The following is a 16030-nucleotide window of genomic DNA, read 5'->3' as shown; positions in this document are numbered from 1 at the left end:
TTTATCTGTAATTAATTAGAATTTATCTATAACTAAGTTATACATGGTCCAATGAGTACGAAATTTTTACTATAGTTCAAGCATACAATAATTAGTCTACCATAAAAATTTCACCATAATTGAACCACAGAAGCTGCAGCTATGAATTATCCAATTAATTAAAGACAAAATTAGATTTTTCAATTAATCTAAAATTACAACAAAAATTTTGTACTAAAGCATATCATATTATATGTTCATTGTGTAGATCTACTCATGTGGAGTCCAACAAAATTAAATTTTCTATTTTATAATTTTTCTGTGATTTACTATAATTTTTTAAAGATTCACCAGAAATAAATAAAAAAAGGAAAAACAAAACCACCACCACTGTAGCAAAACCACCGTTACTGTAGCAAAACCACCGTCGAAAACCGCCCGTGGGGTAAAATAGACGGTTTTGAAAAGTTCAGGAAGTAAAATAGACGATTTTATAGTTTGGAGGTGAAGTAGACCATGGTTGATAGGTGGAGGGTTAAATAGACTTTTTCCTTTTAATTATTATCTGAAAAAGAATAAACCGAAGAAAACATTTTGCACCCAGCCATTCCAGCCACAGCGACTGACAGTGGGACCCCGGGTCAACCTCGGCGAGACACCGCGCTGACCGGCAGTACACACCGCCGGCGAGGTCCCCGGTGACCGGACCGGCACCAACGTGACCGCGGTGACCTAGCGCATCGATTGGTGGTGGTGGTTGGTCGAGTTAGGGTTCGTGCTGAGCGCGGCCGCAGCCAATGGCGGCTCGGCGGCGGTCTGCACGGCGGCGCGGCGGCGGACCGGCGACTACGACGCGTTAGCGATAAAACGGAGATGACCAACACGACCAGGATCTCACCGCGAACACGCTCGGACTGATGGTCGAAGCAGAGACGCGGCGGAGATGGCTGCCGGCGTCGATGGCGGTTGCGGCGGCGTGAACCGGCGTTGCGGAGGCGTTCTGGTGACTCCTGCACGGTAGCGATCAAAACGGAGAGCCCATCACAACCACGGCATCACGGAGAGGCTAACTCAAAAGAACAAGGACCAGAGATCAACCCGTGCGGCCTGGCCACGGTGAGGAGCTCACGGCGTCCATGGCGGACGGCCGCGACGGGAAATGGCCGTGCGGGCGATTCCGGCCGGTAGAGATGGCTCGACCGGGCTCAAACGAGACGCAAGGACGAGGCAAAGTAGACTGAGCGAGCAATTGAATGGAGGTGGAGCATCAATGGCGAAATCGGCCGGCGGAACCAAGGCGGCCGGCGGCGAGCTGGAGAGAGAAATGAAAAGACGGCAGGCCGGCGCTGGCTATTTAAACGGCGAGGGAGAGGATGGAGAGGTGTCCAGCGCCTTCGCGGGCTCGCCCACACAGCCAGCTACGCGCTCCTGCGCGCGTGCGAAGCGCCGAGAACGGCTTCGGTGTCCGCCGGTGAACAGAGAGAGGGGAAAATAGAGACGGTACCGGTTACTGTAGCAGTCTGACAGAGCTCCTTCTTCTTCCTTTTTCTCCCGTTTCCATGTATAAACTTGAAAATCTTCCTTACTATCGATTGTTCATCTAAGTGAGATATCCAACCTTGATTTAAGGATCCACCCGAAAAACTTGATAGTTTTGAAGATTTTTAATTTTGAAGACAGATACTTGAAACTAAAAACTGAAATTCAGTTAAAGTTTTTAACAGCAGTTTTGGTTAACAAACTTTGGTTGATTATTTAGTGGTCAGATATCTATCAAACATATCAACCAATTGCACAATATCACAGCTCATGCACACTGCCAATTCATGAAGCAAGAATTGCACAAATTTTATCTATAAAAATTCATTTGATAATTCTCAAAAAATTGAACTTAACACTTATTTCCAAGACAACCAAAATTGGCTGTGGAAAAACTGCATTGAATTCAATTTCTGAGCTCAAGTTTAAACATATTTGACTTGAAAACCCTAACAAACTTTTATTCTATATTATAGAACATACTTTGTACCACAAAGTTTATTTTAACATAATTTTAATTGTTAAGCAAATTCACATATATAAATTCAAAAAGTTTCTTGATCACCATTATTAACATCCTTTCATGTATCATATAAAATACTATATATGCAACATGTGAAAGCTATACTTAGAAACATGGAATGCATTTATGCCACAATGCTAGATGATTATGCATGATGGATTATCATGATCAAGATTTTAATTGCTTTTTAACATCTAGGATGTTACATTTCCTTGCTGGATTCAGCAGATAGCCAGCTCTGGAATCTCTACCAAATAGGGCCTAAGCATGTGTTTGATATGGATATGGACTCTCCTAGAAACGTTTTAGATTTAGATTCTCTCTACAAATGTTTTTCTCCTAAATCAAAACCTCTTTATGGAACCACGTTTGGCTAGCTCGTTGAATTCTTGAAATTAGAACTAAAATCAATGAAATGTTTCTCTTTTTGTGACGTTTAGCAGCAATTCTAGCGATTCTATTAACAATCTAAAACACTCCTGCCAAGCACACGCTAAATAGCCAGGCATCAGGTCATGCTCGAAAGAGGGTGAACCATGGCTGCACGTGGTTAGTCCCTTAGATGATGAATAGTCAAAACGAAAAATCACTTACCCATATATCCATCTTTCAATCCATATGTGTTCGAGTGGTTCTACTGTAGAATGTAAACTAAATTCTAAATTCGACGCCAAACCACTCCAACACACATGGATTGAGGTGGATACATGGATATCCAAACAAGCCCATGCTAGGGTAGAAAATAGTTGGCAAAAAATTGGGCCTCAGCAAATCAGCATCTTAATCATTTGAAAGATGCCTTTTCGGTAAATACAAATAAATGTACCATCCTTTTGAAAGAAAGAAAATGCAGGTTCTTCATTCTATAGTTCACTTATAATTATCATAATTTAGGATTCAAAAAAATAATTATCATAATTTATCAAGTTGCAAAATGTGATTGTCTCCTAAAAGAAAGAAAATTATATAATTTAAAACCAGCTACAACGAATTTGTAAGACATTACAAAACAAAAATATTCTCCTTACTCTACAAAAGAGATCATTGGTAGTACAAAATTGCTCTATGCACTGATCTACAGATTCATATCCTATTGGACTGCTAGCCGCTGGAGATGGTCCATGAAAACCTGGAAGCTCACATCATCTGTGAATATGACGTCTCCACCAGGGGAGGGATTATCCGAGTTATATGTCACTGATGGATTTAGTTTCGCCAGTAAAAATCGAGCCTGCAGTTTCAGAAGTAATTTTTAGTTCTTCTAGAACACATTGTATAATAGTATAAGGGAAAGATGTGCCAAGAGAAAGGTTTTGGAAAAGACTACATGTAAACACGAGGTTTTACGATGAAAAGGTAGTCTCTTCCCCACTGTGAATAATGATCATTCCTCTAAATTATAGTTATAATATACTTTGTGGTAGTACACACTAAATTTGAGTACTGGTGATTAGACGTGACAAATGGCTGGATTCTGGGAGTGCTGACATATCTACGACATAGCAGATGAAGTAAAGGACAAAGGGCTTATTTTAGCACTGGTGGACCAATGGCATGACGAATTCCTTGGATATAAAGCACTGTTTGGTTTAGATGAGGTTTGAGATTAGGAAGTTTTTGCAACTAAAATTGAAAAAATGGATATGGATATTACATGCAGCAATTGTTGAACAGTTGATCATCTGCATGCAATTGAACATTAGACACAGGTGATGGCTCATTGTTCCTGCATCCCTTTCAATGGATGCTGAAATGATGTTGCTTTTTACAGGAAATGCCCTGAATCTATAGCAATGTGCACTATGCTATTTGCTATATGTTCAAGTGAAAGGTACGACTTAATTAATATCACTTCACTAACACATGAACAATCAAGCCCACAATATCATGTCCAAACAGAACAACAGAAATCAAGAATGGACAGGAAAAAACGATACCTGAGATCCATATTGATCACAGACTACCAAACGGGGTACAGGAAATCGCTCCTTTATTATTAAATTAGCTTCCTCATGTGGAGCTTTTAACAACTGGGCAAACACCTGAACATTGTACAAGTAAGCACCGCATGTCAACTATAGCATATAATCAACAATGCATTCTAGATATGATCTACCTTGACACTATAATATAAGAATAATTACATTCGATGTAAAGATGAAGCAAAATATTAAAAATGTATTTGAATAATAATGCGTAAGCGCAAATTTTGGCATTTCAGTTGACTAACATCACAAAGCTGTGAAGCATTGACAGGTTACCTCGTGACCTTCTTGATCTTGGTAGCCAGCATTTCGCCACTGTGCAATGGTTACCCCATGGAATATGACAACAGTAAAATAAGAGTCCAACAAAAGGATCTTGTCAGAAGCAATTGCAGTTGCATCCAAGAGAACTGGCTCTGGCCCTGATTGAAATGAATAGGATATAAGTGAAGGTTGAATCATCACAACTGCATTGGCTACATTCTCTCTGTCCAACATCATCCTAAAATACGCAGTTTCATCAGGACTGTTATTAAAAACCTGCAACAGAAATAAATAATTAGTATCCAGAGATGTTACTTATCATCTTCGAAACATTGATTAATGAAAAAACGAGAACAGTCTACCTGAACAAATTGAGAACGCCTCAAATTAAATATAAACTGGGGAAATATTGATAGCCGCGGGGATAAACTGAAGGATGAGGGTGTCTCCTTCTGATAGTCTCCAAATTTTGAGCATATACGTATCAAAGCTCGATCAAGCCATCTTACTGGGTCAAAATCAACCTGGAATGCTCCATGACAGGAAAATGTTACATTAAGATGAGCTAAAGTACTTAATTTACAAATTATTGCTCATGCTTCGCGAATCCTTCCAGCCTCTATACTCCAAGAAATGTTCTTTATAAGAAGAAATAGCAGATAATGTATTAATGTTGCCCCAATAAACTTCAAGGGCAGACTTCATCAGGACAACCACTTTCCAGAAAACAATTAGGATTGTTGAGAACTGACATCACACTTATACAACAACAACAAAGCCTTTAAGTCCCAAACAAGTTGGGGTAGGCTAGAGTTGAAACCCATCAGAAGCAATCAAGGTTCAGGCACGTAAATAGCTGTCTTCCAAGCACTCCTATCCAGGTACGTGAACTGACATCACACTTATATGACCAGCAATTCTTGACACAGGGAGCATGTGGGCAGAATGATCTATAATGATTCCCATTTTGTATAATAATATAGCATGCTAATTTGGTCATCTCATCAAAACAGAAAAAAGGCTCATTGCACAACAGCTAAAAATTAAACTACTAAGGGTGTCTCCAATAGATGACCCATATGGAGACCCAAACCCAAAATAGGTCATGGATGATACTGTATCAGACTCCAACAGAATACCTATATGCGAGACCCATTTTGGGTTACAGCAGAGGCACAACCCAAATATGAGTATCCTCTCTCTTGGAGACTCATTTGCAGAAAGGGTTCTCTTTTGGGTCCTGTTGTTGGAGAAGACAAAAAAATATGTATTGAACCCTTTACCTGTAGCGCTACCTAAACATGGAATGGATCTTGTATTTTGGGTGATGTTGTTGGAGATAGTCTAACATATTTGCATTGATACTAAAGCAAAATATGCTGGGGGTACCTCAGTTTCCATCTTAAATGACACCAAGCGTGCCATGACTGCAGCTGCAGCTTCTTGATCAAAGCCAGCTACTAGCTCCTACAACACAAATGAACTTGCTAAGGAACAAATACCTTTTGTTTCATAAGAGAAACACGAAAATACCAGAAAAAAAAGTCAAAACACACTAGAAAGGAATATGAATCAGGTGTGTGCCTGTTTTGAACATAGAGAACTTCATCATATCAGCTAAATCAACTGTAGCTTGTAAAAGCAAAGTGCTTGAAAATTCAAAATTAGTAAATTAACCAAATAAAAGGAAACTTGCCTCCACATTGTTATCACCAGAGACCCATCTTCTAGAGATTGTGGTCGATCTTAATCTCATCTGACCCTCATTGTGCTGATAGCTGAATGTTGCATCCTCAAGTTAGACAAATTCGTCCACAACAGAATTAGGTGCTTACATATGAATAGGCCAAAGGAAACCAAAAATCTTCTTACTAGGTTAAGAACTGAAAGTAGAACTGATTGCTCGTTGATTGACCAATTGAATCTGGGCCATCTTTTTTTGCAATATCATATACCAAGCAAAGTGATGTCTTCCTGTCAAGGCCGCACATCTTCCAAGCGCTAGTGTTTCCTTGACCAATAACAGTGTCAGAAGACAAAGGACTTTTCTGCATAGCATGACATCAATATTTGAAATGACAGAAAAAGAAATCACAACATTGTCATTTGTATGCCTGATTAACAAAGTAGCTAGTATACGGTCGCAGTGTCATACCTTCTCCAAGGAAGAACAGGGTCCAATGATGCCTTGAACTTTTACATCCTTTGAACAGTTAATCTCAAGAATACCACTGCAGAGGTAATTTAACCATATTAAAACCCACCATTCCACAAAGGTCTGATTGCAAATGTTAGTCGTTTTGGGATATGTGTTGATCCAACTTTCAAAGTTTTGACCACCAATATGCAGACTGAGAACATAGAATTGGTATTAAAAATATTTTCACAATATTCCTTCTAGGTAACATGATTTCATGAAAATTACTAGGTAAAGTATGATACTGGACAGCGTCAATGTCCTAAGAACCTTACATTTGCATCCAGAGGGAGTAGGATACTAGGATTTAAACTAAGAAGTCTCAGGTTTAATTATCTGTTACATGCATATGCATCATGGGCCAGCTGCCTTAGGTTGTTCCATCCCCCTGACACAACCGTGACACAAATTGGTTTATCCATGGTATTGTCCACCCATGAAGAGTACTCGCAAGCTGTAACAAGGCAGTGCCCCCTCTCTCGTAGTCAACGTGGGTCCAATCGGCACATATCTTCAGGAAGAGGCCAGGTTGAAGATAGGTTGAGGCAGATGGCATCTACGATGCCCCTGAAGGTTAAGATCTTTATGTGGCTAACTCTACAAGAAGCTATTCTGAAAAAATATAATCTTCAAAAACGAAACTGGAAGGGGAATGAATCCTGTGCCTTTTGCACAGAGAAGGAAAGTGTGAATCATCTTTTCTTTGGTTGTATGACGGCTAAGTATGCGTGGAGTTTGATAGCTTATGAGTTTGATAGCTTATGCTATGGGGGCTAATTGTAGACCTTGTAACTTTGACCAATATTAGACCTGGATTAAAATCAGTTTGCCAAAGGGCAAATCTGTCTATGTAATGGGTTTAGCAGCCATTTGTTGGTCCATTTTGCGTATCAGAAACTCTGTATGCTTTGATAACAAGAGAGTCAAATCTCCTACTGAGATTATTTGTATGATGTGTTCTTTCATCACTTAATGGGCAGGCCTGCAGAAGACTGAGCTGAAGCAGGTGATCCAAGGAGCGGAGACTATCAAGGTGATTGCTTTATACTTCCACAAGGATTTGGAAACACAGGTGCAAGATGAGTGGCAGATCGTTCCTTATGTTGGTCAAGTTGCTTTGTTCTCGTACAGCCTGCGTGCTGTTGGGGCCGTTGGGCCTGTAACTGGAGGCTTCGTACTTTTGTTTCTTGTCGTTGTTGACCTTGTCTGGCAGGTAGTTTGGTGGGTGTTGTTGGGTCCTCGATGGCTTGATTCCTTGGTGATCAGAATCGTGGATAAGTCTTAGTTACGTTTTATTTTGCTGGAACCGTTTCATACTGAACTTTGTAATTTCATTACTCGCGTAATGAAATTCGGTTTCGAGTTTCGACCGTGTGGAAAAAAAAAGATGCCATCTACGAAATCACATCTATTAGGTTGCATGGAAGACAAGTTGCTGCCCTCATTATCTTGGTGCACTGGGCATCTCTAATCTCCAAAACCTGGGTTGGACTCTCCGCATGAGATGGTTGTGGTTGCAAAAAAACTGCACCCAATTGTCCTTGGTCGCCATTTCCAATTCAGGTCCATTCTTGTGTCCGGGCCATCTTTGTCCATGGCTGTGGCAACTGAAGTGTGTAATGGAGCCAACACCTTATTCTGAACGTACAGTTCAAGAGGCCCTCTCTGGTCACACTTGGATCACAGATATCCAAGGAGGTTTGACAGTTGAGTCCATCTCTGTTTTTATTTTATTTTATTTATGGGACATTCTTTCAGAGATTGTGCTACAGCCAGATGTAAAAGATTCACAATTCACATGTTTGGCGATTATCTACTTCGGGCCAATATTCGCAAAGTCTGCGCATGAGGGTTTTTTTTCATCGTATGAAGCTCTTTGGGCCTTGGGAGAGGATATGGAAATCTTGGGCTCGGCACATGTCGGTTTTTCATCCGGCTAAAAAATAGTAATGCACAACAGATGTTGGACTGCCAACAGGCTTGCTCGACGCGGTCTCCCTCGTCCGGACCGCTGCTCTCTTTGTAATCAATCTGAATAAACAATTAACCATCTCCTCCTTCCCTATGCCTGTCAATTCTGGTTCAGTATTTTACAAAGAGTTGGTATGCAGGCTCTTTCTCCACAGCCACACAAGGATTTCCTTGATGAGTGGTGGTCGAGGGTGGAAGCGTGGACAATATGGAAGCATCGCAATAGATGTCTGTTTGAAGGAGCCTCTCCTAACTTGGCCGAGGCCTTGTTTCTAGATGAGGAGATTCGATTCATTTCTGGTGTTTGGCCGGAGCTAGGGGAATTTTATTTTCTCCTTGCTCTGGTGCCTGATGGTGGTCAGTAGCCAGTAGGATGGCCTCCTGTTATTTCGGTTGGGTCAGTTTATTTGTAACAAAAAGGTGTGTCTATAACCAGCCTCTAGTGACAAGTGTGGGTGTGTGTTGTTAAGGGCTCTTATCCCTTTAATTCTTCTTCTTAATATAATGATACACAAGTCTCCTGCGTTTAGAGAAAAAATTGAATCCTTCGCAAAGCAGTATCTCTCCCAAATGAGAACTGCAGCTTGCATGTATAAAGTAAAAAAAAACTAAGGTGGCTCAGTCCAAGTCCTTACAAATGCATTTAATCTTCTCTCTAGACTAGAAACAATCAAATAAGATAGACAAAAGAACACTTACTTGAATGATAAACCAAGGTTGTCATCTGTTGACTGAAAGATGCGGAGAAGTGAGTCTTTGAAAACAGAATGGCCAAAACTTTCCGCAAGCACTACAATTCCTCCAGTCTTCTCAATTGCAACCTTCATTTCAGCGATTCCAACCTATAAAATCAAACCACAAAGAAGAAATCTATCAGTTACGAACAAGGTAACCACATGTCTCAATTTACACAATGAAAACACAAACGATTCTTTTTCATAAATGTATCTGATAATAACACTGATTGTATGTCCTACTATTGGAAGCAACTGTGTTCATTGTCTTAAATGTAAACATAGGAAATGCTTTGTTCCTTATGCGACCAAATTTGGAAAGTTGTTAATGTGTGTATCAAAATACTTCTGCTTTTTGGCATTATTGATTTTGGCTAGGAAACCAGCTCATGTTCAAATTACGCATATGCATGATATAATCTGATGCACAGACATCTGTATATGTGATAAAGTCCCGGGGTTTTAGTAAAAGCAACAGTAACAACAGCTCGGCTATTTTTGTTTTGGAGGCTATTTTAGAATTTGTAGGGCAAAAGGTAGGCTCCAACAGATGTGCTATCTAACTTTGTAAAATAGGATGCTGGCTATCCCTTCATTTCCGGTGGCCATATAAAGCCAACCACGGGCGCTAGCTATCTAAAGATGAGAAATAGCATGGCCGTTGTAACCCCTTCTTTCTTGAGGAGTTTTCTATTTTATTACAAAATGGCTAAACTATGGAATTTGGCTACTAATTTTTGCTCTAAAAGAAATAATTACTCCCTCCATCCCAAAAAGCATACAAAACTTCAATAATTACTCCCTCCATCCCAAAAAGCATGTCACTTTAGGATTCAAGATTCGCCCAATGAATCATGTCATTGTAGCTTATGGACAGCTAGTGGGATCACAAACATTAACTCAACCCCTCATGCATGTGTGTAATCTTCCTTTCTCATTGAATAGCCCACATGCATGTGCAGTTAATTAGGGAAGGGAAGGTTGCATCTTTTCGCATTAATTAGTGCGGCAAACAATGCGCGATCACTAAAATAGTCAGGGGCACCTACATAAATTACCTTGAGCAGTAATCTGTCTTAAAATTGTTATAATGACATGTTTTCTGGGACAGAAGAAGTACAATTACATTGCTAGTATACTAATGAATTGTATGTCCATGAAATTGATTCATAAAAGTTAGATGTATGAACAGCAAGCAGAAACAAGGGAAAGGAGAATGTCGTCAAAGACTCAAAGGAGACATGCAGCAAGCTGGTTTTTGTCTCTAAAGAGTTAGAACTTACATACTTAGAAAAAAAAGGGAAATGAGTGGCAAACCTGGTCGACTGCACAAGCAAACAAATCCAGCACATGCCCTTGGTGCACAAGCTGCTTTGCTATTTGATCATAGAACTTAACAGCTTTATCATAAAGTGGTGCTGAGTCTTTATCAAGATCTTTGTGTGAGCGAATGGGCTCTGATAAGGATTTGGATACAATCTGGAAATTTTGTAAGATAGTCATTCTACTGCACAAGAAAACATGTTACAGAAGCATCTCTTAACCATATAATTATGTTATACGAAAACGATAGTTGGCACCAACACTAGGAGCTTAATCAATATTTGTAGTCAGAAATATGAGTTTGTCAAGCAAAAGAACTGGGGTGAAGTGTTACCCCGTGATATTGCCTATTGGTGTGAAGAGAATTGCGGTAAATATAAATCTAATCAAAATAGTGAGATAAACATGAATTAGTCGTTTCAAGAACAGAAACAACAGCATCTTCTGACAAAACACAGGTACAACGGTAGAAGTATTTCTTCTTAATATAATGATATTACAGCTCTCCTGCATGTTCGAGAAAAAAACAATGGTAGAAGTGAAGGAAGGCTTTGATCTTCACTCAAATCACTTATGGTTATATTTCATCATAGTATAAAAGTAAATAAAGAAAACTGTATATAGTATTTATGTACATTATCACATGTACTCCAACATAGTCCCAAAGTAAATATACAGCTAAAATAACTGCTCCCGGAACCATCGATATAAACAATGTTTTAGCATTTAACAGAACAGTTCAGGGAAATGAGACAAAACCATGTAAATCTTGTATTAAATTTATAGCATCAGACTCGACAAGTTCAGAACTTCAGATCAAGCAAACTCATTCCATTCCACCTATGATGTTGAAAGTATCTGGTAGGTTACAAAAATAATAACATTTCTAAAGCTTGTAGAACCTATGTAAAACTTTCAGATAACAGAGAAATTTGGTTGCATATCAGCGAAGGAACCTTCCCAATTTGCCCTCTATTAGGATGTTATATACCAACACTGATGTAGTTGAAGGAACCATAAATAGCTTGAAAGAATATGGCATCCAGATGAAAGAATTTGGACTTACAGAACCGGGGCCCTCTGTAGATGGACCACCAACAAATGCCATTATCCTAGCACCTGATCCAGGAACACAAACCCCAAGGAGATTGGCTGCAACACTTAAGGCAGCTCCAGTGCACCTAGATGCACGCTGATCTGCTGGAACAGGCCAGGGGTCCTTTTGTATTTCTTCTATAACCTACATACAGTGAAATTATATGAACACAAGGCTATGCTGTATGGAATGGACAGTGATATCTCCAATTTTAATTGTAATTAATGTAACGTAATTGATCCTTAACTGAGTTCAACACAAACTCGCATTCAGAAGCAGGCAGCAGAAACCTAGAGATGCTCTCAGATGAAAGACCATCTCTGGTACCAGCGATCACGCCTGTGGTGGGCATTTTCTTCCCTGCAAAGAAGCACATTTGTTCCAATATTTGTTCCTTGGTGACCTCCTTTGTTCCCTTGAATACATATGACTTTGGCAACAAGCCAAAACCCAGTTCATGAACCTAAACATGCAGATGGTATACATGTTACTAAACTAACCAATTAAATATCGAAAAGAACAAATATATGGAGCATTAGAAAGAAAACAATGGGCTTTTACCTGCACATACGTCCCGAACGTAATGAATCCAACAAGGGAATTATCTGGCAATAGCTCAACAGCTTGTGCCAGTGCAGACTTCAAATAACCAATTTCTTCTTCAATCATGCAAGTATCTACAACAAAAATGAAAACCGGTGGAACTATAGGACTAGTTTCAGTTGAGGATATGTACTCAACGGTGGTATACTGAGGAAAGAGTTCTGCAGGGAGATTATTTTCTGAGATCGACGAGTAGTGTTGAGGGAATTGGTTGCGTTGAAAGCAGAATGGACAGACCCAAATCTTAGCAACATAGTCAACAATGGAGAAAGGGTTGAGGATGGAACGACACATGCGACAGCGAAGGGGTGCATATGGGAGAACCGGGATATCAGGAATTGATTTCAAAGGTGTATAGATAGCGGAAACAGGAATCACACAGTTCACAGTCTCCTGTTTTGTGCCTGGAATAACATTCCAGGGCATCCTTATCCCATCTTGTACCTCTAGGTCAAGAAACTCAGACATCTTCGATGCAGCAGCCTTGTACAATAGTTGTAAGAAGCTTCACAAGTTGGACAAAGGAATCTGGCCTGCAAATATCAAATAAGAGGATGCGAAAATTGGTCACCACGAATAAGAAAATAGTCAAAACAGAAACAACAGAGAAAACCCTCAGCCAATCACAGTTCAATCAGCTCAAGTACAAGGCGGACCAGCAACTCTGCTCTGGAGGTTCAAATCCTTCTACTGCTAAATGCCATCTTATAACCTTGTGACTATAACCAGTATTCATGTAGAATATCCTCGTCTAGTTAAAATGAGTATTACCTTGAGTTCACAAAATAAAGTGCACGGAACAAAATGTTTTATGTTCTTTTTTTTTCCACAGAACCCTAGATGTCTCCGCATAAAACATATAAGTATATAACCCTAAGTTCAATTGTGCTATTGTTATTACCAAACCCCACCTTAAGACAGCCCAGCCTGACCTGACAAGATGGCGAATCTGAGATACCAGTATTCTATGTTGCCTGTGTCCTGGGTGGACCAGAAGCGTTGAGGTTATGTGCCACAAGCCAGGAGCCCCAGATGCATGGGGGTTTTTTTTTTCCAGCTATGACCTAGTAACAGTGGAGACGACATATTCAACAGCTAAGTGTCGCGGAAATGCGTATGTTGCGTTGGATTTGCGGTCATACAAGAAGGGATCGAGTTCGGAACGATGATATACGTGAGAGATTAGGGGTAGCGCCAATTGAAGAAAAGCTTGTCCAACACCGGTTGAGATGGTTTGGACATGTGCAACGGAGACCTCCAGATGCACCGGTGCGTAGTGGAATCCTAAGTCAGGATAGTAACGTGAAGAGAGGCAGAGGAAGACCGAAGTTGACTTGGGTAGAGGCAATAAAAGGAGACTTGAAAGGATGGAATATTCCTAAAGACTTAGCCTTAGATAGGAGTGCTTGGAAGACAGCTATTCACGTGGCTGAACCTTGATTGCTTCTGTTTGGTTTCAACTCTAGCCTACCCCAACTTGTTTGGGACTTAAAGGCTTTGTTGTTGTTGTTGTTGTTGTACCTAGTAACAGTGGGCAGCAGATTTTCTTAAAATTCCTTAAGCACAATTGTAATGTTGCGATTTCTTGGCCATAAAACCAGGGTAGGATGCTGTTTTCTTTTGTTTGTTTGTTTGTTTTTCTTTTTTTTGGGGGGGGGGGGGGGGGGGGGGGCTTGTGCTGCGCTATCCCATATCACCAATTTAAATTGTAGATGTAGACATTGTGAAGATTCATCTAAAATGGTAGACACTGCGAAAATGTCAGCACACGAATGAGACTCCAGATAATACACTCAGCCAGGGGCTGACGCAGGACATGGGTGTACACATGTACACCAATTTTTATTTTTTATTTTTTTGCAAAAATAAAATATCGAAGCTAGTAGGCATAATAGACGTATACACTTGTAATTAGATCAGATCCAAATACAAAAAACTTAAGTTAGGTTTCGGAACTAGGTTTCGCAGAGCAGGAAGGGAAGAGATGGGGTGCATACTTAGTGGGTGCTCGTCGTCGGCGAAGGGCCAGACAAAAGCCTGGCGCAGGGACCGATGAATGCCTGCGCACCTGCCGTAGGGCGGCGGCGGCGATCGCCCAGTTGTCGCCACAGGAGAGCGCGCGCGCGCGCCGGATGAACGGGAGAAGCGAAAGGAGTCAAAGGACGCAGGGATCGGGATCGGGATCGGGATCGGGATCGGGAACGGGAGAAGCCAAAGGACGCAGGAACGGGAGAAGTGTTTGGAAGAGCTCCATGGTGGCTCTAGTGGGCCGGTCCAACAGCCATCCAATTATGGCCCAACAGCAGCCAACCAATTGTCTCACTAATGCTCTGGGCCCGCACGTCAGTGAGTTCATCCTCTTCCTAATGCGGACGGGGCAGGTGCGAGGGAGTGCAGGGCGAGCGTGGGCGCGGCTGGCGCGAGCGGCCAGTGCAGCCGGCGGCGGGTGCCAGCGCGACCGCGGCGAGGGCCGGCGCGAGCGGGCCAGCGTAGCCGATGGCGGGTGCCTGCGCGGCCATGGCGACCCGAGCGCTCTGCTCAGTCGCGTGGGGAAAAAAAAAACCGTTTTTTCTCTAGAATGGATATTGGTGGGTAATTATCACCAAGATGAACTAAATTTCTACAGAAGCACCGCTCGGACAGATTTTTCATGGATCCGAATTCTGTAGAGGAGAAGTGATTGGGAAAAAATGGATTTAAAGCTCCTTTTTTTAATCTGGAGTACCTGGAGTTCTATCAAATAGGACCTAAAGTTACGCTTTGACTTACCCTTTCATATCCAACCTCTAACTTTGATCGAGGGTGTCGGGGACCTAATACTGGGGTACCTAAGTAGGTGAAACTAATAACCATCGAACGTTAAAAACTTCTGGACAGACAAAGGCGCTGCTACGTTCCTTGCCCGAATGACAGGAGTTTGGTTCCGCCTCGCCCGAGAGCTTAGGGATTGACTCCGCCTCGCCTGACCCCCGAGGGACGGGCTCGGTCTCGCCTGACCCCCGCAGGATGGACTCCGCGTCGCCCGACCCCCGAGGGATAGACTCCGCTTCGCCCGACCCCCGAGGGTAGGGCTCGGCCTCGCCCAAGGGATAAGGGCCAGCTCCGCCTCGCCCGAGAGCTTAGGGATTGACTCCGTCTCGCTCGACCCCCGAGGGATGGGCTAGGTCTCGCCCGAGGGACGCCCACAGCACTGCTTCCTGCTCCGACCCCACGACTCCGACCCCGCGACCGGGGCTCGCGGGAAGCCTGCTCACCGCTCTTCTCCGACCGGCACAATAAGGGCCGACTGGAGCCATCCGACCGAGGGCTCCCCGTTCGGAGGGAACCAGAAGACGTGTGGAGAAAGACAAGGCATGGCTCATAAGTCAAAACCAGTGTACCAGAGTCCATACCCTACGCCCCGATAGGAAAAGTAGTGCTAGGGAACGACGGGATGGGTGCTTTAGATCCTCCCAGGCATAGCAGAGCCTGAATGGTGTTGTGGGCGCGTGCTCTTCGTCCTACAGAGTTGTGGGCGCCGCCTTCAGCCCTCGGGCACGGAACCCGACGTAGACATATGACAACCACTATGGTCCAGAAAAAGACTCGCGTCCTCCACAAATGACGGATATACTATCACCACGATATGGTCCCAAGGGAGCGGCGCCCGCTTCATGGCCCCTCAGGTCCACTAGATCGGAGTATTCGCTTCAGCCTCTGGACGCCCCCTCCGATCAAAAGGCTTTGCCCACAGCACTGCTTCCTGCTCTGGCCCCACGACTCCGACCCCGTGGCTAGGGCTCGTGGGAAGCCTGCTCACCGCTCTTCTCCGACCGG

At 42.4% G+C, this 16030-nt stretch overlaps 1 protein-coding gene across 1 annotated transcript; it reads right to left on the bottom strand.

Moving 5' to 3' along the window:
• Window positions 1–2902: 2902 nt before the first annotated feature.
• On the bottom strand, window positions 2903–14461 carry LOC136551927 (protein transport protein SEC23 C-like). Its single transcript, XM_066543456.1, has 14 exons — window positions 14212–14461; window positions 12173–12747; window positions 11859–12074; window positions 11582–11755; window positions 10510–10671; window positions 9158–9300; window positions 6446–6521; window positions 6163–6338; window positions 5987–6068; window positions 5680–5757; window positions 4653–4814; window positions 4303–4566; window positions 3979–4083; window positions 2903–3272 (listed from the first exon to the last, which is right to left on the bottom strand). Exons 2-14 carry the CDS (start codon window positions 12680–12682, stop codon window positions 3132–3134), a joined length of 2289 nt encoding a protein of 762 aa, XP_066399553.1. The 5' UTR covers window positions 12683–12747; window positions 14212–14461; the 3' UTR covers window positions 2903–3131.
• Between the last annotated feature and the right edge of the window lie 1569 nt (window positions 14462–16030).

The sequence above is a fragment of the Miscanthus floridulus genome, chromosome 4 (genome assembly GCF_019320115.1).
Source record: "Miscanthus floridulus cultivar M001 chromosome 4, ASM1932011v1, whole genome shotgun sequence".
Lineage (NCBI taxonomy): Eukaryota > Viridiplantae > Streptophyta > Magnoliopsida > Poales > Poaceae > Miscanthus > Miscanthus floridulus.
The sequence above is the reverse complement of the archived record's forward strand: the minus strand, read 5'-3'. Positions and strand labels throughout refer to the sequence as shown.

What these genes read in the sequence shown, in the direction of transcription:
- LOC136551927 (XM_066543456.1), bottom strand. Translation starts at nt 12,682, where the DNA reads ATGTCTGAGTTTCTTGACCTAGAGGTACAAGATGGGATAAGGATGCCC. An exon ending in CTGGTGATAACAATGTGGAG is followed by an intron (nt 5,758 to 5,986) that starts GCAAGTTTCCTT and finishes TTTGTGTTGTAG; the next exon opens with GAGCTAGTAGCTGGCTTTGA. An exon ending in GGCGTTCTCAATTTGTTCAG is followed by an intron (nt 4,567 to 4,652) that starts GTAGACTGTTCT and finishes TTTCTGTTGCAG; the next exon opens with GTTTTTAATAACAGTCCTGA.